The sequence below is a fragment of the Marmota monax genome, unplaced genomic scaffold, assembly GCF_021218885.2.
Source record: "Marmota monax isolate L192 unplaced genomic scaffold, Marmota_monax_Labrador192_F-V1.1 WCK01_AAM20220418_F8-fsc00096, whole genome shotgun sequence".
Taxonomy (NCBI): domain Eukaryota; kingdom Metazoa; phylum Chordata; class Mammalia; order Rodentia; family Sciuridae; genus Marmota; species Marmota monax.
In genome coordinates, this window is record NW_026695236.1 from 3,579,340 (window position 1) to 3,598,047 (window position 18,708).

General features: G+C 41.2%; 1 protein-coding gene across 2 annotated transcripts in view; it reads left to right on the forward strand.

Annotated features, from left to right (window-relative positions):
• The first annotated feature begins 949 nt into the window (after window positions 1-949).
• Window positions 950-18,708, forward strand: part of Me3 (malic enzyme 3) — a 198,556-nt gene continuing 180,797 nt past the window's right edge. Inside the window, exons 1-2 of one of the 2 annotated variants that reach the window (XM_046439339.2) lie at window positions 950-1,235; window positions 1,595-1,792. In XM_046439339.2, the coding sequence (XP_046295295.1) occupies window positions 1,610-1,792 (183 nt within the window). In that variant the 5' untranslated portion in view covers window positions 950-1,235; window positions 1,595-1,609. Of the gene's footprint in view, window positions 1,236-1,330; window positions 1,453-1,594; window positions 1,793-18,708 lie in introns of those variants that run through there. The other variant, XM_046439340.2, reaches the window with a different exon arrangement.

Sequence of the window (18,708 nt, forward strand, 5' to 3'; positions counted from 1 at the left end):
TCTGTTCACCTAAAAACAATTTTGTGATTATATGCTAGGCACTGAGCTAAGCAGTGAGGACAAATGGGTTTACAAGCAAAGAGCCTCTCTCAGTGAAGCTTATATTCTGGGGGGACAGACAATAAAAATCAGAAAAACAAGCTAAATATTTACAAACTGTTAAGTTCTGTGAAGAGGAAAGCCTCTTCATTGTGTATCCCCTAGTGAAGGTGAACATTGGATGGAGTAGAAAAAAGGCATTCAGGCTGACAAATCAGTGGAGACCTAAAGAATGGGAATAAGCAATTGTTTGGAAGGTTGTAGTATGAGCATTTCATCTAAAGGCAATAATAGCAACTGAAAAGCCCTCGGGGAAGTGAATTGAGTAGAGAGGAGAATCAGGGAGGAGCAAGAAAAACTAGAGCTCAATGAGAGGGAAGAGGGAGTGAGAGGGAGTGGGATGAGCTTGAAGTTAGCAGAAGTGGGGCTATGGGATAATTGGTAGGCCCCCGCCCAAAGATGTGGATTTTATTCCACACACTATTAAAAGGAATCTCCTCATTGTTGTGTGGATAAAATACAAAAGCAGGTCTAGATGGGCATCAAGGCCCAGGTCTGGTCCCAACAATCCAAGACAGGCTTCATATGGTCCCTGAGTTCATCCTGTACAAGCGATATCCAATAGCACTTTCTGCAAAGATGGAAACATTCTCTGTGTACAACAAGGGGCTCTTGAACATTAGAAATGCGGCTACTGTGACTGAGAAACTGGATTTTAAACTTTATTCTATTTCAACTAATTTACTTTAATTTATACACCCTCATGTGGCTAGTGGCTATTGTATTGAATGACACAAGACAACACTGAGCACTGCACAACACCTGAGGGTTTCTACTCCGAATCTTGCAGCCAGGGTGTTCTCCAAATGGTGGGAGGGGAACAGGGTATGCTGATCCCTAGATGCTAACCAGTCAGTGCGTTCAGTCTTGTCAGGATGGAGAGTCTCAGGGGCCACCCTGAGCTTCATCTTGTTACTAGGGAGCCTAGTACACACGACTGTGAGGAGCTCCACGCACGTTCTTAGGGGAAAACTGGCACTGTGCAGAAAGGTTTCAGGAAGGCTTTTTCCAAAACGCAACAGCCCCGCGACCGCTCGGCCCAGCCACTGGCGAGAGAGGAAAGACAGACCCGCAGCGCCTTGCCCCGCCTGCCCCGCAGCAGGGCCGGGTAGACACTGGCTTTCCTAACAGCACAGGTGAGCGGGAGGACGGAACTTAGGCAAATCACCCTACAGGTTTGAGCGTCCAAGGACTTCTAGCTGCGCAGTCGCCTCTGCTTCCCTGGGGTGGGGGCGGGGATGGCGCGGGCTGTCACCCGCACAGGATCTGCTTGCTTTGCTTGCTTTCGCTTTGCCTTTGGCGAGGCCTGGCACACCGCAAGCAGAATACAGAGCGGGTGGCCACTGAGGAGGGGTGAGGGTTGGCGCTTTTAACCTTTAGGGTGCCCCTTCACGCTCCCAGAGGACGTGTCCCTGGCTCAGGCCGATTGCTCTGCTGACGTGTGGGTACTGGCTAGCTAGAAAGCGCCCCTGACCTTGGTCTCTTTCTGGTCCAGGTTGGCGTAAGGACCATGGGCGCCGCGCTGGGCACGGGCGCGCGGCTGGCTCTCCCGCCGGGTAGGGCCTGCGGTGCCCTTCGACACTGGGCACCCTCCGCACCCGCCCGAGCCTGCCACTCCAAACCCGGCCCAGCGCGCCCTGTGCCCCTGAAGAAGCGTGGATACGATGTCACCAGGAACCCGCATCTCAACAAGGTAATGGTCTGGCTCTGGGAGGGTAGGACGCTAGAGCTATCCTTTGGCTGGAGGAAAAGGGCGCCCCGCCCCCTCGGCCTGGAAAGGATCCTACAAGCGCCCTTCCAGAGGTTTCTGTATTTGCCTGCTGTAGCTTAATGTATTGGTTTGGCTTTTTTGTTTCCCTCCCTCCCCCTCCTACATGGAGAGAGGTGACGAGTAATGCAGGGAGCTTAATTTTTTCAGCGAAAACAATGTGGACTCAGTTAAGATCTTCATGGTCAGTGTGACCTGGAGTCAGAAGACTCCCTGATGTTTTCTAATCCTGTTGATCTTGAAGAGTTCATTTAACCTCTGTGAGTCAGTTTCCTTATCTGTCAAAGAGATATAATTGACATAGGAATGCCGTAAGGCTTAAGGGGAAAACAGAGGCAGAGTTCTTAGCACAGTACCTGGCACCTAGGAGAGAATAAATATCAGCTAAGGTTATGATTGTTATTCTGGGGAAAAGATTAATTTGAGAGTGGGGACAGAAAGGTCTAGAATTATAAAACTTTTAGAGCTTGAAGCAGCATCAGAGATCCTAGTTCAAACCTCTCCTTTAACAGAAAACAGACAAAGGGAACATGCCCAAGGTCACCACCTAGCCAGTTCTGGATCTGCCACTGGAATCCAGATCTTTAATGCTAGGATCAAGTTCATCCCACTGCTAATACCAGTACATTAAGCTAAGAGCAGACATATTTGTGTCTGGTGGTAGAGTCAGTGTCTTTGGTTCAGAGGATCAAGTTGAGAGAGATACAAGCAGGAGACCTAGATTTGAGGCCTTTTGCCCTACCTCCCCACATTAACTTGGGCAATTCATTTAAATTTTTGGAGACTCAGCTTTCTTCAGTCTGAAATGATTATGGCAGACTCACCACTCTTATTTAACCTGGTTATTATGACAATTAAATGTATTAATGAATTCAAAGTCATATTTTTAACTACATGAAGTGTCCAATAAATAATTACTACAAAATGAAAATGTTAATAATTGCTTTGACTCAAGATTGTGATTTAAATGTGGCAATCTGTGTAGAAAAGATGTTTTTGAGAAGTAGAAACAACTACTTTATGCTAAGTTTTGTGATAGTTTCCTACAGAATTACTTTCTCTCAACCTTTACGTATTATACTGACCTCCTGCTCTCCCCCAAAGAGCCCTTATATACTACCCAAAGTATTTAAAGTTTGTATCAGTTTAATTACTTTGATAGTAAGTGTTAGAAAATGCAAACTTACTTTAGCAAACAAAAGTATCCTTTAACTAAAAAAAAAAAAAAATAGAGAAGAAAGGGTGAAGGGTGCAGGCAAGGCATGAGTAAGAAGTTGAGATTCATTCCTAAAGCTGCAGGTTCTTTCCACTTCTGCAATGTCAGCTTCATTGTTAGACTCCATCTGATGGAGTGTTCTCCTCAATGTGACCCCATTGCCCTATCTACCATACCACACCCACCAATTGAAGCTCCTGTGAAAGAAAAAGAATGCTTTCTCTGAAGCCTCAGAAAGTGAACCTGTCTTATAGATCTGATTGGATTCTCTTCCCATTCCCAAACCAATCACCAGCAACTTAAGACAGTTGGAGCCTATTCCTAGAAGACAGGGTAGGACCACCTGTATCAATTAGTTTAAATTAAAGGGGCTATAGTTTCCCTACAGTAAATCTGAATATTGCCATCAGAGGGAAGAGGGGTGGATTCTGGAGAGCAAAATAGTAAGTTCCCACTGTAGGATCCAATCATTATGGCAACAATTGCCTTAGACGTATGGACAACCAGCACTTATCGCCTTGTGGATAGTTAAGAAAATAAAGGAGGTTTGGGGCACCTAAAAACATACTTGTCCCTAATATAAATTATTTCCCTTCTAAGTAATATAATTAGAATGTGATTCATAAATCCATGGGACCTGATCTTTGTGTGATGTTAGATAATGTTTTTTATATATCCCTGAAGTCAGTTGATGCAGTTCTGGGTGTGAAGAGGGTATCTAGGGTTCTGCTGAGAACCCATTGGATCCCCCTTTCACTGGTTCTTGGGAAGAGAGGGAAGCAGCCCAGGCAGAGATATACTTTTCTTCCCACTGGACTGCCTTCCTCTGGCTGTCCTGACCACCTCCAGTGCTCACAGTCTCCAAGAAAGACTTGAGGCTTCCTGTGTTCTGAGGTTAAATAGAGCTGAAGAAGCAAAAGAGAGGGGCAGCTTCTAAAGGGTCTTTGGAACTGTGGTTAGTGAAAAGTTGTGTGGGTAGATTTTCCTTCCCACTAGAATGTGAGCTATTCTAGGGCAAGGACTGAGTTTCATGCATCTGTGACAAGGTAGTTCCTAAAGAATCTAGCAGTTAACATTAAATTCATGGAATGTGTTTAGTTGAGTTGCATCTTTCATTGATAGATCAGGAGAGGTTTATAAGTTGAAGCTTGACAGCAAAAGAGTAGTCAGAAGGTAGAATTCTCTGAGAAAAGATGAGCTACTAACCAGAGCAAGCATTGCTATTGCCATGTAATCCCTGGGTTCTGGACTCAGCTCTGTTGTGTCCTGGCTGTGTGGTCTGTGATGAATCCCACAAGTTCCTCTGCTTCTGTTATGCTCCTGCTATGAGGATCCTAGGGAATAACCCCTGTGAAATCACTTAGAAAAGTGTAATGTGTTAAATATTAGGTATTTGTGTGAATGATGCCCAGAACTGAGGTAAGAAGGGCCATAAGAGGTGATCTTGTTTAGAATTGCTTTGACTACATGGTCACAAAGGAGGGATCAGAATATTAGCTTAGTGGGTCTGCCAGCAATTCATTTTTAAAAAGAAATGGATTAGAATAAAAAAAGAGCAAATGCATTTAAAATTAATAAAATAGGTCTTTTACCAAGTAACCATGTAGAAGGTCTATTTCTACTATGGATTGTAGTAAAAAAAAAAGGGGGGGGGCGTGATTTGGAAGCCATTGTTCTCATCTAACATCATCATTTTCAGAAGAAAAGATAATCTAGAGAGTGAAAGGACTTTACAGAGACAATCTTTGGTTGTAGAAGTGGGCAGAAGCAGAAAGCCTTAAAAATTCCAGTCCATTGTGATGGCAGTTCACATCTGCTCTAGCTGATTCATGCATAGTCCTATTGATGACAAAATTGGTACTAGATGATTCCAAGTTCCCTCCATGGGGCTAGAGTTTCTAAATGATGCAAATTCATCCTAAGTTAACTTCTAATTCCTGTTTTTCTAAACTAACATTCCACTTTTTATATAATACAATGATGATGACCTGTTTTGTTGCAACAGAGTAGATGCTTGACATCAACCATGTTTTGCATACTTAAATAGGCAACTAACAACCCCATTTTATAGGGTTTTCTTCATATGCAGATGTCACCAAAATTTCTGGCCTCAGCTTACCTATATCCTTGTCTTTTATCTTTTTTCCTTTTTTCCCCCCAGAGCTGGGCATTGAATCCAGGGTCTCACATATGCTTAGTGTGTGTGTGCTTAGCACCCTAGCCCCACTTATATCTTCTTTTAGGAAGGGCTACCCTATTCCCCACTCCCCAAGCTAGATTTGAGTCCCTGACATTTGTCTTATCCCTCTGTTTCCTTACTATCATGACTGATTTTTTTTTCCACCCCAGACCCTGAGGATAGAGACTGACTTGTCACATGATGTTCTCTCTGCCTGACTTGAGGCACTCAGTAAATATTTGTTCTTTATCTCCATCAAGTTGTGGCCCTTTCCCTCTCAACCTCATTAGTATTAACGTCACTACTTCATAGCTCATTGCCAAGATAATGCCCACATGCAGCCCATTTTGGAGGAAATGCATCTACTTTGCCCTAATCTTTCCAGACTCTCAGTCATTTTACCAGAGGATCATGTTATTTCCCAGAGTGCACCAGCCTCCCCCTTTGGCCCCAAAACCATTGCTGACCCTTCACCTGCTTCTTTGCTTTTTTTTTTTATCTCTTGAGTTTGATGTTCAGAAAAATAATGAAAAGGGTGAAAATCAAAAATCATGTGATTGTGGACCAGCATGTTTCATGCAGTGGGCCCTCAGATACTTCCTAGCACAGCAGGTGACAGCCCTTCTACGTGGAATAGATGCAGTTTGATTGGGGAATGTGTGCAGACTTAGTGGCCCGCAAAGCAGCTTGGGTTACACATATGAGGTGACAGGTTTCAGCTGAATCCCTTTTGCGTTCAGTGGTGGTTTATTAGACTCCCACACAGCCAGGACTTGTTGTTGAATGAACTATATATTTTTGTTCAGTGGAACTTGATATTGCCTCCTTTGGGTGTGGAGAATCTGTCAACACAGGCTTGACTCACCCATCATTCAGGAGATGATGATGGGTTTTGTGAGGAATTAGAAGTTTATTGGTGATGCCATTTTCTGCCCTTGAGGTACATAACATAATATGTATTCCTGGAATCTCTGCTTCAAATATTATATAAAATTGGAGCTCCTGATTGACTGGGAAACAATAAGTTGTTAAGTAAACATGACTCCCATATGCAGCAATTCACTCTAGATGTGAACCTCTTGTGCAGTGACTCAGGACATTGAAGCCCAAATACAATTCAGATATTTTAGGAAAAGTTGAGCAGAAGCAGGGTGGAATTAAATCCTTCCCTGTTAAATATAGTCCTAGCTTCATGGGATGGTAAGCATTTGGTGTTGGAGCTTTATTCTTAGAACAGCTAAACGAACTTGTATTAGTTAGATGAAAGGTCAGGTAATTTTAACAAAATGAACCCCAAATACAGAGAATTGAACAAAATGGGATTAATGTCTCTCCTATAAACAAAGTCAGGTAGGCAGTCACAGGTTGGCACGGAGTTTGATTTTGTCATCATCACTGTGCATTTTATACTTCATTGTCTAGGAGGGCTGCTCTCACCTCCACTGCAGATTCTATACAGGAGCCAGCAGAAAGGAGAAACACCTTTCAATTTTTTTTAATTAGATGGGTTAATTTTTAATGACCTAAGGAATATTATAAAATAGATTTTTTTTGTACATCATTTAGAAACTGATACTAATTCTATCTATTAAAGAATAATCCTAATATGACTGATATCTTTCAAATTAATCTCACGGAAAAACACCTTTTTAAAGGGTACCATTCAGGAGTCTTGAATATCACTTTTACACACATCTAATTGGCCAAAACTTGACCATATGTACACTTAGCTACAACAGAACCTGGGAAATGTAACTTTTTGATGGGGGCACCCACATTTTCAACAAACAATTGTATACCATTAAAGAAAGGGAGAATGGATATTTGGGAATATTGACACAAACTATTATCCCCAAACTTGTCTTCTTTAGCTGTCAGTTTTAACCCAAGCTTTAAAAATCCATCTGTTTCTTAACATCCCCAACCTTGTTCACACCCTCATCATTTCATACTTACCTGTGCAAAGATCTCCTTGTTGATCTCGCAATTTTCTGTCTTTTTCAATCCACTCCTGTGTCTGTCAACCACACCCAGAGTGGCTAAGACCCTGCACATATTCCTGACTGCTCTCTTTGTATCAGGTACCATATTCAATCCACCAGAAAATCCTTGCTCCATCTTCAGACTAAATTTGAACCCCATTCCTGTCACTGCAGGTTCCACCTGTTTCAAGCCGCCAATATCTCTCTGCTGTATTTAGGCAGCAGCCTCCCCACTGGCCTCCTTGCATCCGCTTTTGCTCCTCTAGTTTGTTCTTGACACAACAACACAGTGATCCTTTTATATTGTGTGTTAAATCGACAAGTTTATGATCATTATGAAGACTTCAAAAATGTTGACTTGTGTTTATGAAAGTTAATTCATAAAATCACACAATTTTTCTGTGCAAAACTTTTCTAAAACAAAAACTACAATGCCTGGCATGATGTGGTTCTCTTTGATCTCATCTTTTGCTATTCGTCTGCCTCACCCATTGCTCCAACAGCATGGTTTCCTCACTGTTCCTCAAACACTCTAGGACAGCTCTTACCTAAAGCCTTTGTGCAGGCTCATCCCTCTTTGCAGAACACACTTTCCCTAAATAGGCTAAATAGCCTAAGTGGCTCCCTCGTTCCCTTCTTCCAGACTTCTCACTTTCTCAATCAGACTCACTCTGACCACCCTATATGAAACTGAGCCCCTTAGTGTGTTCACCCTTCATCATATTTGACACTTTCTAACATATTATTAAACTCACTTATTATTTATGTTATTTATATTATTATTTATATTTCCTCAGTATAATGTAGCTCCATTTAGGCAGGAATTTTTGTCTATTTGTTCATTGATCTATCTGAGGTATTTAGTTGGTGCTCAGTTAACAGATAGTGAATAAGCGAGTCATTCAGAGACATCTGCTGAGGCTCTCTGTTCTCGTCCCTTTCCTTCATCTCTCCTTTTACCAAAATCCCCTTCTTTCACTCTAGAATCTCTCCTCCCTCAACATCCCCATTGGTGGTGTTGGCATATCCATTTAGGATATGAACAAATCTCACATTGGCCCTTTTTTTGTGTCCAGGGGCCTATCATAGAGTGAAGTCTGAGCTGGGGACAGCAAAAAGATGTTTGTTCTGTGTATTTCCACTTTTATTAGCATTAAACAGAACCCAGGGAAGAAAAAAGACAAAAATGGTATGTTGGAATTAGAGATGAATGGAGACAATTCTTGAGGCTCATGGAAAAACACAAAGAGATATCTAGGGAGTGGACCAGAGGTTGGGAGGCCCTAGCTTCTGTCAGCACCTCCAAATTCCTGGAACTCCCACCCTACCCTCCACTTTGACTTCTTGGAGTCTCTGTTCCTGTTCCAAACCCCTTCAGTTTCCCTGGCCCACAGGAGCTCTGATGAAGATAAGAGAAAGCCTCATCTCCCGGGATCTGAAAGTTAAGCAAATGTGGTGGGTGCCAGGAGCTCAGGAGGGAGATTGGCTGCTCCTGGATCCTGAGGTTGATACTCAGAAAGTATGTTCTTTTAAACATGTTGCTATAAATAGTTGAATTGTTCTCCAGAGAAAGGGTATTATGTATTAAATAAGGATTTGTGTGATCATTAGGAAGACTTCAGAAATGTTGGCTTATGTCAATGAATGCTTAATTTTAAATGCAAAATGCTAAATGGAATCTAGCATGTGTTACTATAAAAAGATGTAACTCTGGAAAAATGGTTTGGAAGTAAATGTATGAAAATGATTGCATTAGGGCAGAGGGATTATGGGAAATTTATTTCCTCTTCATAAAATTTTTTTAAATGTTCCATTGTCGTTTCAATTTTAGGTCACAGGTTTTTGTTGGGAGTTCAGTTTCTAGACAACATTCAGCTTTTGGAAGTTGACCCACCTGGGTGGAAATCTCTCTGAAGTAATCTTATTTCAGGCTTATAATCCCCTATTTTCTAGAAGCAGATACATTTGGATTCACATAATAAAAAAATGTTAACACAAGAACCTGCTGCCTGTTTTAAAAGCAACTGTAAATAGCAATATATAGATTATGTAAACAGCAGCTCTGGAAGGCAAATCCTGTACAGAAATATATACTGTCTGACTCCAACCTGGACCACCTGGTATTTTAAGTTGGTCCAAGTCTGAGCTGTTCATAGAGTTTCTTTGGATGATTTTTCAGACTTAATAGTATCCCCCGTTCCAGTTTCTCTTGGTTGTCTTTAGCCTTTGTAGGCTCTAGGGTTTGTGACTTTATTTTATTTTGCATTTTTTGTCAGTTCTACCAAATATTTCTTTTATTATCTGCCTTCTTCTTTCCAGACGCCAGTCTTATAGGGGGAGGAAGGGCAAATCCTTTTGATTTGTATGGCAATTGCAAAAGGATCACTAATGTGTAGTACTTTTGTTTGAAAAGACATGGATTACTGTCAGCTTTAAAAACCTTCACTTTGATGTGTAGAAAGCACTTTGGGAAATCCTTTGGGTTGGTATCCAACTGCCTTTCTGATGCAGAACACAAAACATGCTGTATGATCTTGTGATGAAAATCTGACGGATGTCCTCCACTTGCGGGTGCCGAGGTCAATGGTTAAAAGCATTTATTCATTTCATACCCAGAGGGTTGCCAGGCAGCCTAGTTAAAACACAGCTCTTACCAAAAGGACACAGGAACAAGTAAAATGCACCCAGTCATTTGAGGAGAGGGTTTTTTGATGGAAAGATCATCAGCTTTTGAGGAACCTGAATAAGAGGAAACCAAAGCTGCATTTGCTTTTAAAAGTGATTACGGAAAACTAGAGGGATGATAGCGGGTATAGTTGAATGATTAGTAACTTGGGAATATTATTTTTTAAAGCATTTAATCTCATTCTGTATTGTTATTTATGGTCCTGAAACATTCTCCCCTGGGTGAGGAATTCTGGAGAAAGCAGACTCAGTGGAGTCCTTTGTTTTGGTTAGCTTTGCTCTCTCAGAAAACAGAAAGAGGGAGTCCACATCTCTACAAAGTAGCCTCTTTCCTGAGGTGTGGGATGCCCAGTGACTTCAAACATGAGTGCCAGGTGTACAGTAGAGCTAGTCTCCAGTCAACAGCTCACAGTCTCCATGCTCCTTCTCTAAGGTTTTGAAAAAAGTATTGAGGATTCCAACCTAAATCCCTATTATTCTGAATTTTCTTTGATAGCGTTATGGAGGGAATTCAAGTAATAACTATAACAGCATTTTTTTAGGATATACAGAGTGCCAGGAATTGTTCTAAGCAGTTGACATGCATTGACTCATTTGATACAATTCCACAACTTTTTGAGATAAGCACAGTTATTATTCTTTTGTTGTAAGTGAGAATACTGAAGTATGAGGAGGTTAGCCCACTTGCCTTTGGTCATGCAACCCATAATGGTGGAGCTGGATCCACCTGGGTTTAGGACCCACACCCACACTCACACCCACCATACCACCCTACCATTTCCAGTGTGCAAGGTCCCTCTTACCAGGGATGACTGCATGAAGTCTGATGTACTGTGGCCTTTCCAGGATAGAAATTAGAGCATTCCCTGTTCCTGCCCATGGGTATCTGTTGTTATCACTTCCACTGGCTCTGCTAAAATCAGGGTATCATGGAGTTGGAGGGAACTTTAAAAATTACAGGATGATTCATTTATTTACATATTAAATTTATCAATAGACACATCTGCTGAGTTCTTATTACATTTTTAGGCAATGGAGACCTCACAGTAAACACAACATTTCTTCTTCTGCCTTTGAGGAGCTAAGTGTAACTGAAGAGGCATGAGGACCAGTGAGTGAGTAAGGAGGCAGTTTCAAGGAAGTGTGTAGGTATAATTAGAGGGTCATTCATTCAAGTGAAGAAGGATGGAAGAGAGGTGCAGATACATTTCTAATGGCAGTATTTTCAGAGCCAAGATAAATGGAAGAATCAGAGTTGGCAGATGAAGGTGGCAGAGGAGAAGCTGTTTAGATCATGAAAGAGAATGAATTCCAAGAATAACCAACCATTAATTTTGTAATTAAGTGTACAGAAATTTAGCAATAGAGCTCAACAAAAAGAGTTAATGTCTTCCATACTTGGATGTGATCTTTCATGTTCTTCTTTTCCTTGATTTTATGTTGCATAAAGCCAGAGAGAGTCATTCACACTGGGCCTCTCTTTTCAAAATCTTCAGCATGCCTCAGGATTCAGCCTCTGCAGGGTCACCTCTGCCACACTGTCCTCCTCAATAGTGCCACAAAGAAGCAACTTGTTCATCCCCTACACTCCTTCGGTGTGTATAGGTAGTCGTGGTTCTTTCTCACGCTTGGTTTCAATGTACATTTGTTTAGTGCGTGTGTCTGTCTCCATCACTGTGTCATCTTTAGATCCAGGAGACTCTCAGGTGCTCCATAGCCAGCACAATACCCTCCTCATAGTATCCCCTCAATAAAAATGACTACATGAATTACTTCCACATTCCCTTCTCCACAAATCAGAAACTACTAGAGTGAAAACCAATGTCACACCAACTGCCATCTGCCATCTCTTCTGAAAAGATGGTGAAAAGCTTGATCTGAAAATAGAAATTATTTTTAGGGCTGGGGATGTGGCTCAAGCAGTAGTGCGCTTGCCTGGCATGCATGTGGCCTGGGTTCGATCCTCAGCACCACACACAAAGATGTTGTGTCTCCCGAAAACTAAAAAATAAATATTAAAATTCTCTCTCTCTCTCTTTAAAAAAAAATATTTTTAGATCTCTCCATGCACTTGGAGAATTTCAAAATCCAAGAGAAATATTTCATTCTGGTCATATAAATTTTGGAAATACATTTCTTTAGAAGAGTTTTCTGCTCTGAAGCTGGGCCAGGCGCACTTTATCTAAAGAACAGCATCTTTATGATGAGATTATTTATTCTTATCCTGGGGCTGCTTTCAAGACATTAAATTTGGACCTGCTGTAACTAGCAACAGGTTAAAGGATTTTGAGAATGAAGGAGTGTAGTCAACTAGTATCAATTATGTATGATCCCCCAAGAGGCATGGCCAGTGACCAGATACTGGGCAGCAGAACACAATGCCTGGAAAATACAAGATTTAGAATCAGAAAAGCCCCTGCTTCCTGCTTTGGTTTGGATGTGGTTTGAGTGTATCCCCCAGGGGGTCATGTGTTGACATTTAATCTTTATTGTCAGGAACTAAGAGGGTGGAAACTTAATCCAACTATGTTGTTCAGAATTTGGACCTTTTGGAGGTGATTAGGATTAAACAGGCTATTGGGGGAAAGCCCATAATTGAATATTGGTGGCTGTATAAAAAGGGGGAGAGAGATTAGAGAACACTCACAAATACACACACACACACACACATACACACACCACTAATTCCCTCTCGCTTGCTGCATGATGCCCTGTGCCACCTTAGGACTCTTCCAGCAAGGAGGCCATCACCAGATATGACCCTTTGACCTTAGACCAGAACCATGAGCCAAAACAAAACTCTATATAAAGTTACCCACCTCAGGTATTTAGTTATAGTTTAAAAAATGGACTAATACAGTTCTAATACCAGCTCTGTCATTCACTAGATATGAGACCTTGCAAAGGTCACTTCATTTCTCTGAGCCTCAGTTTCCTCATCTGTGGATAAGGATGATAATAAAATACACCTATTTGACAGGTTGCTCTAATGATTAAATGAAAGATTGTATGTAAAGCAAATTGTAGAATTAATTAATTCTCAAGTTAATCTACATATCTAAAGCTTTTGTTCCATTTTGAAGCCCTGTTTGGCCATAAAAGTCACAGACACAGCAGAGTTTGACCTGGTTCATGCCCACTTAGAGCATGCAGGAGAGGGGAAGACCAAAGGATCAACCTTATTCTCTAAAGGCATGAACAACATCTGATTTGGGCAGACTTGATTGGAGAGGAGTGAGCCAGGGAAGAGTCAGGCTGGATGGAAACCTTTTTGATAACTTCTCAGTACTCAATGGAGTTTTTAAAGCCTGAATAATCTAAACATTTGTCTGAAAGAACCTTAAGTAAAAAAAGTATCTCCAGAAGCAGAAATTCAAGGGTCATTTAAAGAGCTGGTGCTTCTGGAAGTTGAAGCTGGAGTAGAAGATAGTGGTTACCATCAGGAATCTCAGAACTTTATTCCAATATTTTGGAAACCAAGGTTTTTAAAGCTACCTTAAAAAATAAATACAAATGTATCCATCATTATAGCACTCCCAGTCTCATGAGATTTTGATAGCAATATAGCAAGATAAGCTCAGTGGGCCATTTCTGGGCCAGCTTTCCCAACTAGCAGTCAGACTATGAAGGGAATTTTACAATAGTCCTGTGGTCTCCATAGACTTTGCTGTGAGTGATCGATATACTTGCACATGCATATTTTAAATGAGCATTTCTCCTCCATTGAATGAGTGTTCATGATGAACATTCCCCCAAAAGACTTAGAGGTCATAGTTGTCTTTGGGTAGATAATGCCCTAGCATTTGACCACTATATTACAGTAGGGTTTTAGAGGCCCCAGGAATGGAAGTTCTTTCTGCCCATGAAATGAATGGTGGGTAAGGATTCTGACTGTGTCTGCCTCTTAAATCTACTGCCTTTGAAAGGCACCGCTTTGCCTGCCCATTCTGAAATAGTGCTTAGAATCAACCTCAGTTGATTATTCAGAAGTACTTTTGAATCTTTCCCCAGGATGGCAGAGGCGATGTTTTACAGTAAACATTGTCATATATTGTAAACCTGAATAAACCTGCAACGTAGCTCCTGACATCACTTCTGTGTCCATTTCTGATGCAAGGACATGTTCCCAACTCCCACTTGCTTTTTAAGTTTCTATTTATTCTTTGTGGTAACATGATCTCAAAGACAGTCCACACACTGTTTGACAGAAAGCTCAGCCCCCATGTCATAGACTCCTTTCTTATCTCTTTTTATTCTTGGTCTCTTCTGGTTCACAGTTATTTGTTTGACTGGTAAAAAAATCACTTGAGATCACAAGGACAGATAATAGCAGTGCAGTTGCTGCTGATGAAATGTGAGTAGAGATTTAGAATAGTGTGCAGAAAAACCTATTAATGGCCATTTTTAGAAACAGCGTTGAAATCCACCCATCAGTGCTGAAAGATTTCCCCTGATCTCACATTCTAAGAGCTGGTGGCAGCTTATCCTCATGTCTGCAGAGCCTGAGAAGCTGCCTGGCCATGCCAGTGGGAGATGATGGCATGCATGCCAATGGAGCAGCTGGCCAGGGGGTGCCAGATGGAAGGGCTGCCCAGCAGGGGAATAGTCCCCCAGTAACCTCCAGTGACCTCTAGTACTAGTTGCCTTATAATGCCTACCATGCCAGGTGCTTTTCTGGGGGGAAAAGGGTACCAGGGATTGAACTCAGGGGCACTCAACCACTGAGCCACATCCCCAGCCCTATTTTGTATTGTATTTAGAGACAGGGTCTCACTGAGTTGCTTAGCACCTTGCTTTTGCTGAGGCTGGATTTGAACTCACGATCCTCCTACCTCAGCCTCCCAAGCCACTGGGATTATAGGCCATGTGTCACTGCACCCTGTGCTTTTACAGGTGTTTAGAGAGATTATTTCCACACAGAAGAAATAGTGTGAAGAAAGTGAACTTGGCCCATTGCTCCCTCACCTCCTGCTTCCCTGGCCTCTTCCTTCCACTTTGCTATACAAGACATATCCTGAAAGTCTTCATGGTGTCCCTAAGCTGCCCAGGACTGCCAGGCCTTCTTGCCATACAGTATCCTGATTCCTCTCCTGGATCTCATCTCTTCTTTACTTCATTTCCTGTGTATTCATCCATCCTTCGTGCAATGTTTATTGAGCGCCTATTAAATGCCAGGCACTATTCGATATTAGGAATCGCATCAAAAACTTGACCATAAATCTTCTTATTCATCTAGTGAGAAATATAATAAATAAGTAAACAAATTATAATATAGTTATTGGTGGTTGGTTAGGGAAAAATAAACAGGGCACCAAGGAAAAGAATAATAGATGATGTACTTTGGATGGAAAGGTAAGAGCTATTTATTTGTTTATGACAGCGGAATGCATTACAATTCTTATTACACATATAGAGCACAATTTTTCATATCTCTGGTTGTATACACAGTATATTCACACCAATTCATGTCTTCATACCTGTACTTTGGATAATAATGATCATCACATCCATCATCATTAATAACCCATGCCCCCTCCTTTCCCCTCCAACCTCTCTGCCCTATCTAGAGTTCAACTATTCCTCCCATGCTCCTGCTCCCTATCCCACTATGAATCAGCCTCCTTATATTAAAGAAAACATTTGGCATTTGTTTTTTGGGGACTGGCTAACTTCACTTAGCATTATCTTCTCTAACTCCATCCATTTACCTGTAAATGCCATGATTTTATTCTATTTTATTGCTGAGTAATATTCTATTGTGTATATATAAAGATGATGTACAGTCAATCAACAAATACATGAAAAATCACTCATCATCACTAGCAATTAGAGAAATGCAAATCAAAACCACTCTAAGATTTTATCTCACTCCAGTCAGAATGGCAGCTATTATGTGTACAAACAATAATAAGTTTTGGCAAGGATATGGGGGAAAAGGTACATTTATACATTGCTAGTGGGACTGCACATTGGTGCAGCCCATATGGAAAGCCGTATGGAGATTTCTTGGAAAGTTTGGAATGGAACCACCATTTGACACAGCTATCCCTGTCCTTGTTCTATACCCAAAGGACTTAAAAACAGCATACTATAGGGACACAGCAGCATCAATGTTTATAGCAGCCAAATTCACAATGGCTAGACTGTGGAACCAACCTGGATGCCCTTCAATAGATGAATGGATAAAAAAAAAATGTGGTAAGAGCTCTTTAAAAGGTTGTATTTGAGCAGAGACCTAAAGAAAAAGGAGCCAACCAGGGGAGAAGCTGAGGAAGAGCGTTTGGGGCAGAGGGAGCAGTTCTTGTGAGTCTGAAGGTAACAAATAGCTTTACATGGCAGGTTCTGGGAATTGACAGTAGGCAGGCCAATAAACGTGCAATGCAAAAGAGGGGAACTGCACATAATTAGGGTGGGGAGAGCTGGGGGGCCAGATGGCAAAGGGTCCGAGAGTTTGTGATGTGAACTGGGTGTTATCTGCTATAAAACAGGACACTATTCAATGGCTCTAAGCAAGGAGGTAGCATGATCTGATCTACATTAAGAAAAGATCTTTCTTCCTGCTGTGTGGAGAATAGATTGGAGATGAGCAAAAGTGGAAGCAGGAGAACTCGTGAGAAGCTGGGTCAGTAATAAGAGCAAGCAAAGGTGAGGACTGGAAAGTGGGGGTGTCAGGTGAGAGGAGGGAGAGAGGAGAAGTCTTTTAGGAAATGGAGTCTGAAGGTAGAAGGAACAGACAGGCCCCTGTGTCCTTCTGCAACTCACCAGGACTCCATCTATTTTCTCCCTCCTCATATCCCCCACTCCCCACCCCCACGAAGCTACCACCACTGTTTATTGCAGTTACTTCTCATTCTTTTCTCAGCATATTTCATAATAATAAGGAAATAGAGTGTTCATGTTTTACCCTTAGAGCTCTTGAAGTATCTCCTGATCTGTCCTCTCATTTGAGCCTCACAGAAATCCCTGTGAGTTGGGTGTTATTACCTTCATTTTATAGGAAAGTGCTCTGGGACCCAGAGGACTGAGCTGCCTATAGTCTCCCAAAGAGTAAAGGGTAGAGCAAAACGCAATTCCAGATTTCCTGAGACCATTGGCTGATTTATTCAACAAACTGTTGAGTATCTACTGTGTTCAGGAGCTATGCTGGGTTCATGGTCATTGCTTTCAAGGAACTTGGAGTCCAGAGAAGACAGACAGATGTGTGAGCTCACAAATGTAAATCAGTATAATAGGTTTCATGTTATATTAGAATGGGATTAATAATGTGTCCACGTAATTTTTACCTTAGTGGGGAAAATTAAGGGTGAGAAGGTTTCTTAAAGGGAGTAATCTTTAGTCCTTATGCTAAATTATGTAACGTGTTGCATAGGCTAAAAAGATAAGTCAGCTCTGACCTCTTTCCTGAGGAGACTACTTTTTTTTTTTTTTTTTGACAATGCTAAGACCTAAAAGGTATACAGGGATTCTCTGGCAAGACAAACTGGGGAAAAAAATGTCCCAATCAAATAAAGCAGATCTGCATGGTGTGGAAGAACTGTGGATGATTCTGGATGGAGGACAGTAGTGGAGTGATGGAGTTGGACAGCAGAACATGAGATGGGGGCATCAGGGGCAATTCTTTGGGTGAAGAGTTTGACCTTAGTCCTGAAGGTGAGAGGGACACTGAAAAGTGACACCATGAGATTTGAGCTTTAGACATATCTAAACCCAGATAGGAGACAAAAACAGAATAAGGAAATTTAGTGAAAAAAGAAATCTAATCCCCAGGAGGGAGTTGAGAAGGACCAAATATGATTGGTGGTAAAGTGGATACAGATATGAGAGGCCTGAGGAAGCAGAAGACTGAGTTCTTTCCAGATTACACTGAGCTGCATAATAGAAAGTCCAAGAGTTATTGTAAAAAAAAAAAAAGTTATTGTTCAACAAATAAAAAAAAAAACTAACAGAAACCCTATATTTATTTGTCATTAATTTACACAACTCATCCAGAATATCCTATTCCTTTGTCTTTGCCTAGAATTAAACAAAACTGTTGACACTGGTTATCTCATGCCAATGTCTTAAGTTATTCTTGGCAGTTGTCTATCTTAAATATCGGAAAATAAACTAGTTATTAATGATGTAAGATTTTTCAAAATGTAAAGTTCCTTAAGAGGTACTTTGGGACTGGTGAATTTGTAAGGGATATGGACTCAGGCCCTTTTAATTTCAGATATTTTATTGGAATATTGTTGTCATTGGCTTTCTCTCACTAACTAGCCTTATTCCAGTTCTATTCTCACAAAGCAGACTTATTACCCAAACTGTAGAGAAGGTGCAGCTTGGTGAGTACATGATTACATTCACCCATGGTTTTGTCATTGTGAGGACATTGTGCAGCCCTCCACACTGCCCAGTAAACAAAGATATAAATAAGTGAGACTCTTTTAACACTACAAAAGCTCAAGGGATTTCCTTCTTTTTTCTCAGGCCCCTGGAAAAACAATCACTCCTTACATTGAAAATGGAAAAAGAATGTTCATAGTTTTGAAAATATATTTTCTAGATAATAATTTTCTTTAATATTCTTATTTGTTTATTGGTTTGTTTCTTCCTTTTCTTTCTTTTTTTAAGAGGACTTAAATAAAAATAAGGATTTGAAGTTCATGCAATACAAACCTTTCACAAAGTTGGCTGTCTATAGATGAAATGTTGTCACTTTCTCCATTGGGCTCAGTTTTAGCGTGCCTATCTCTTTGCCAAGGCTTAGTTTGTCTTTATGAACCAGGATTCCTGGAGA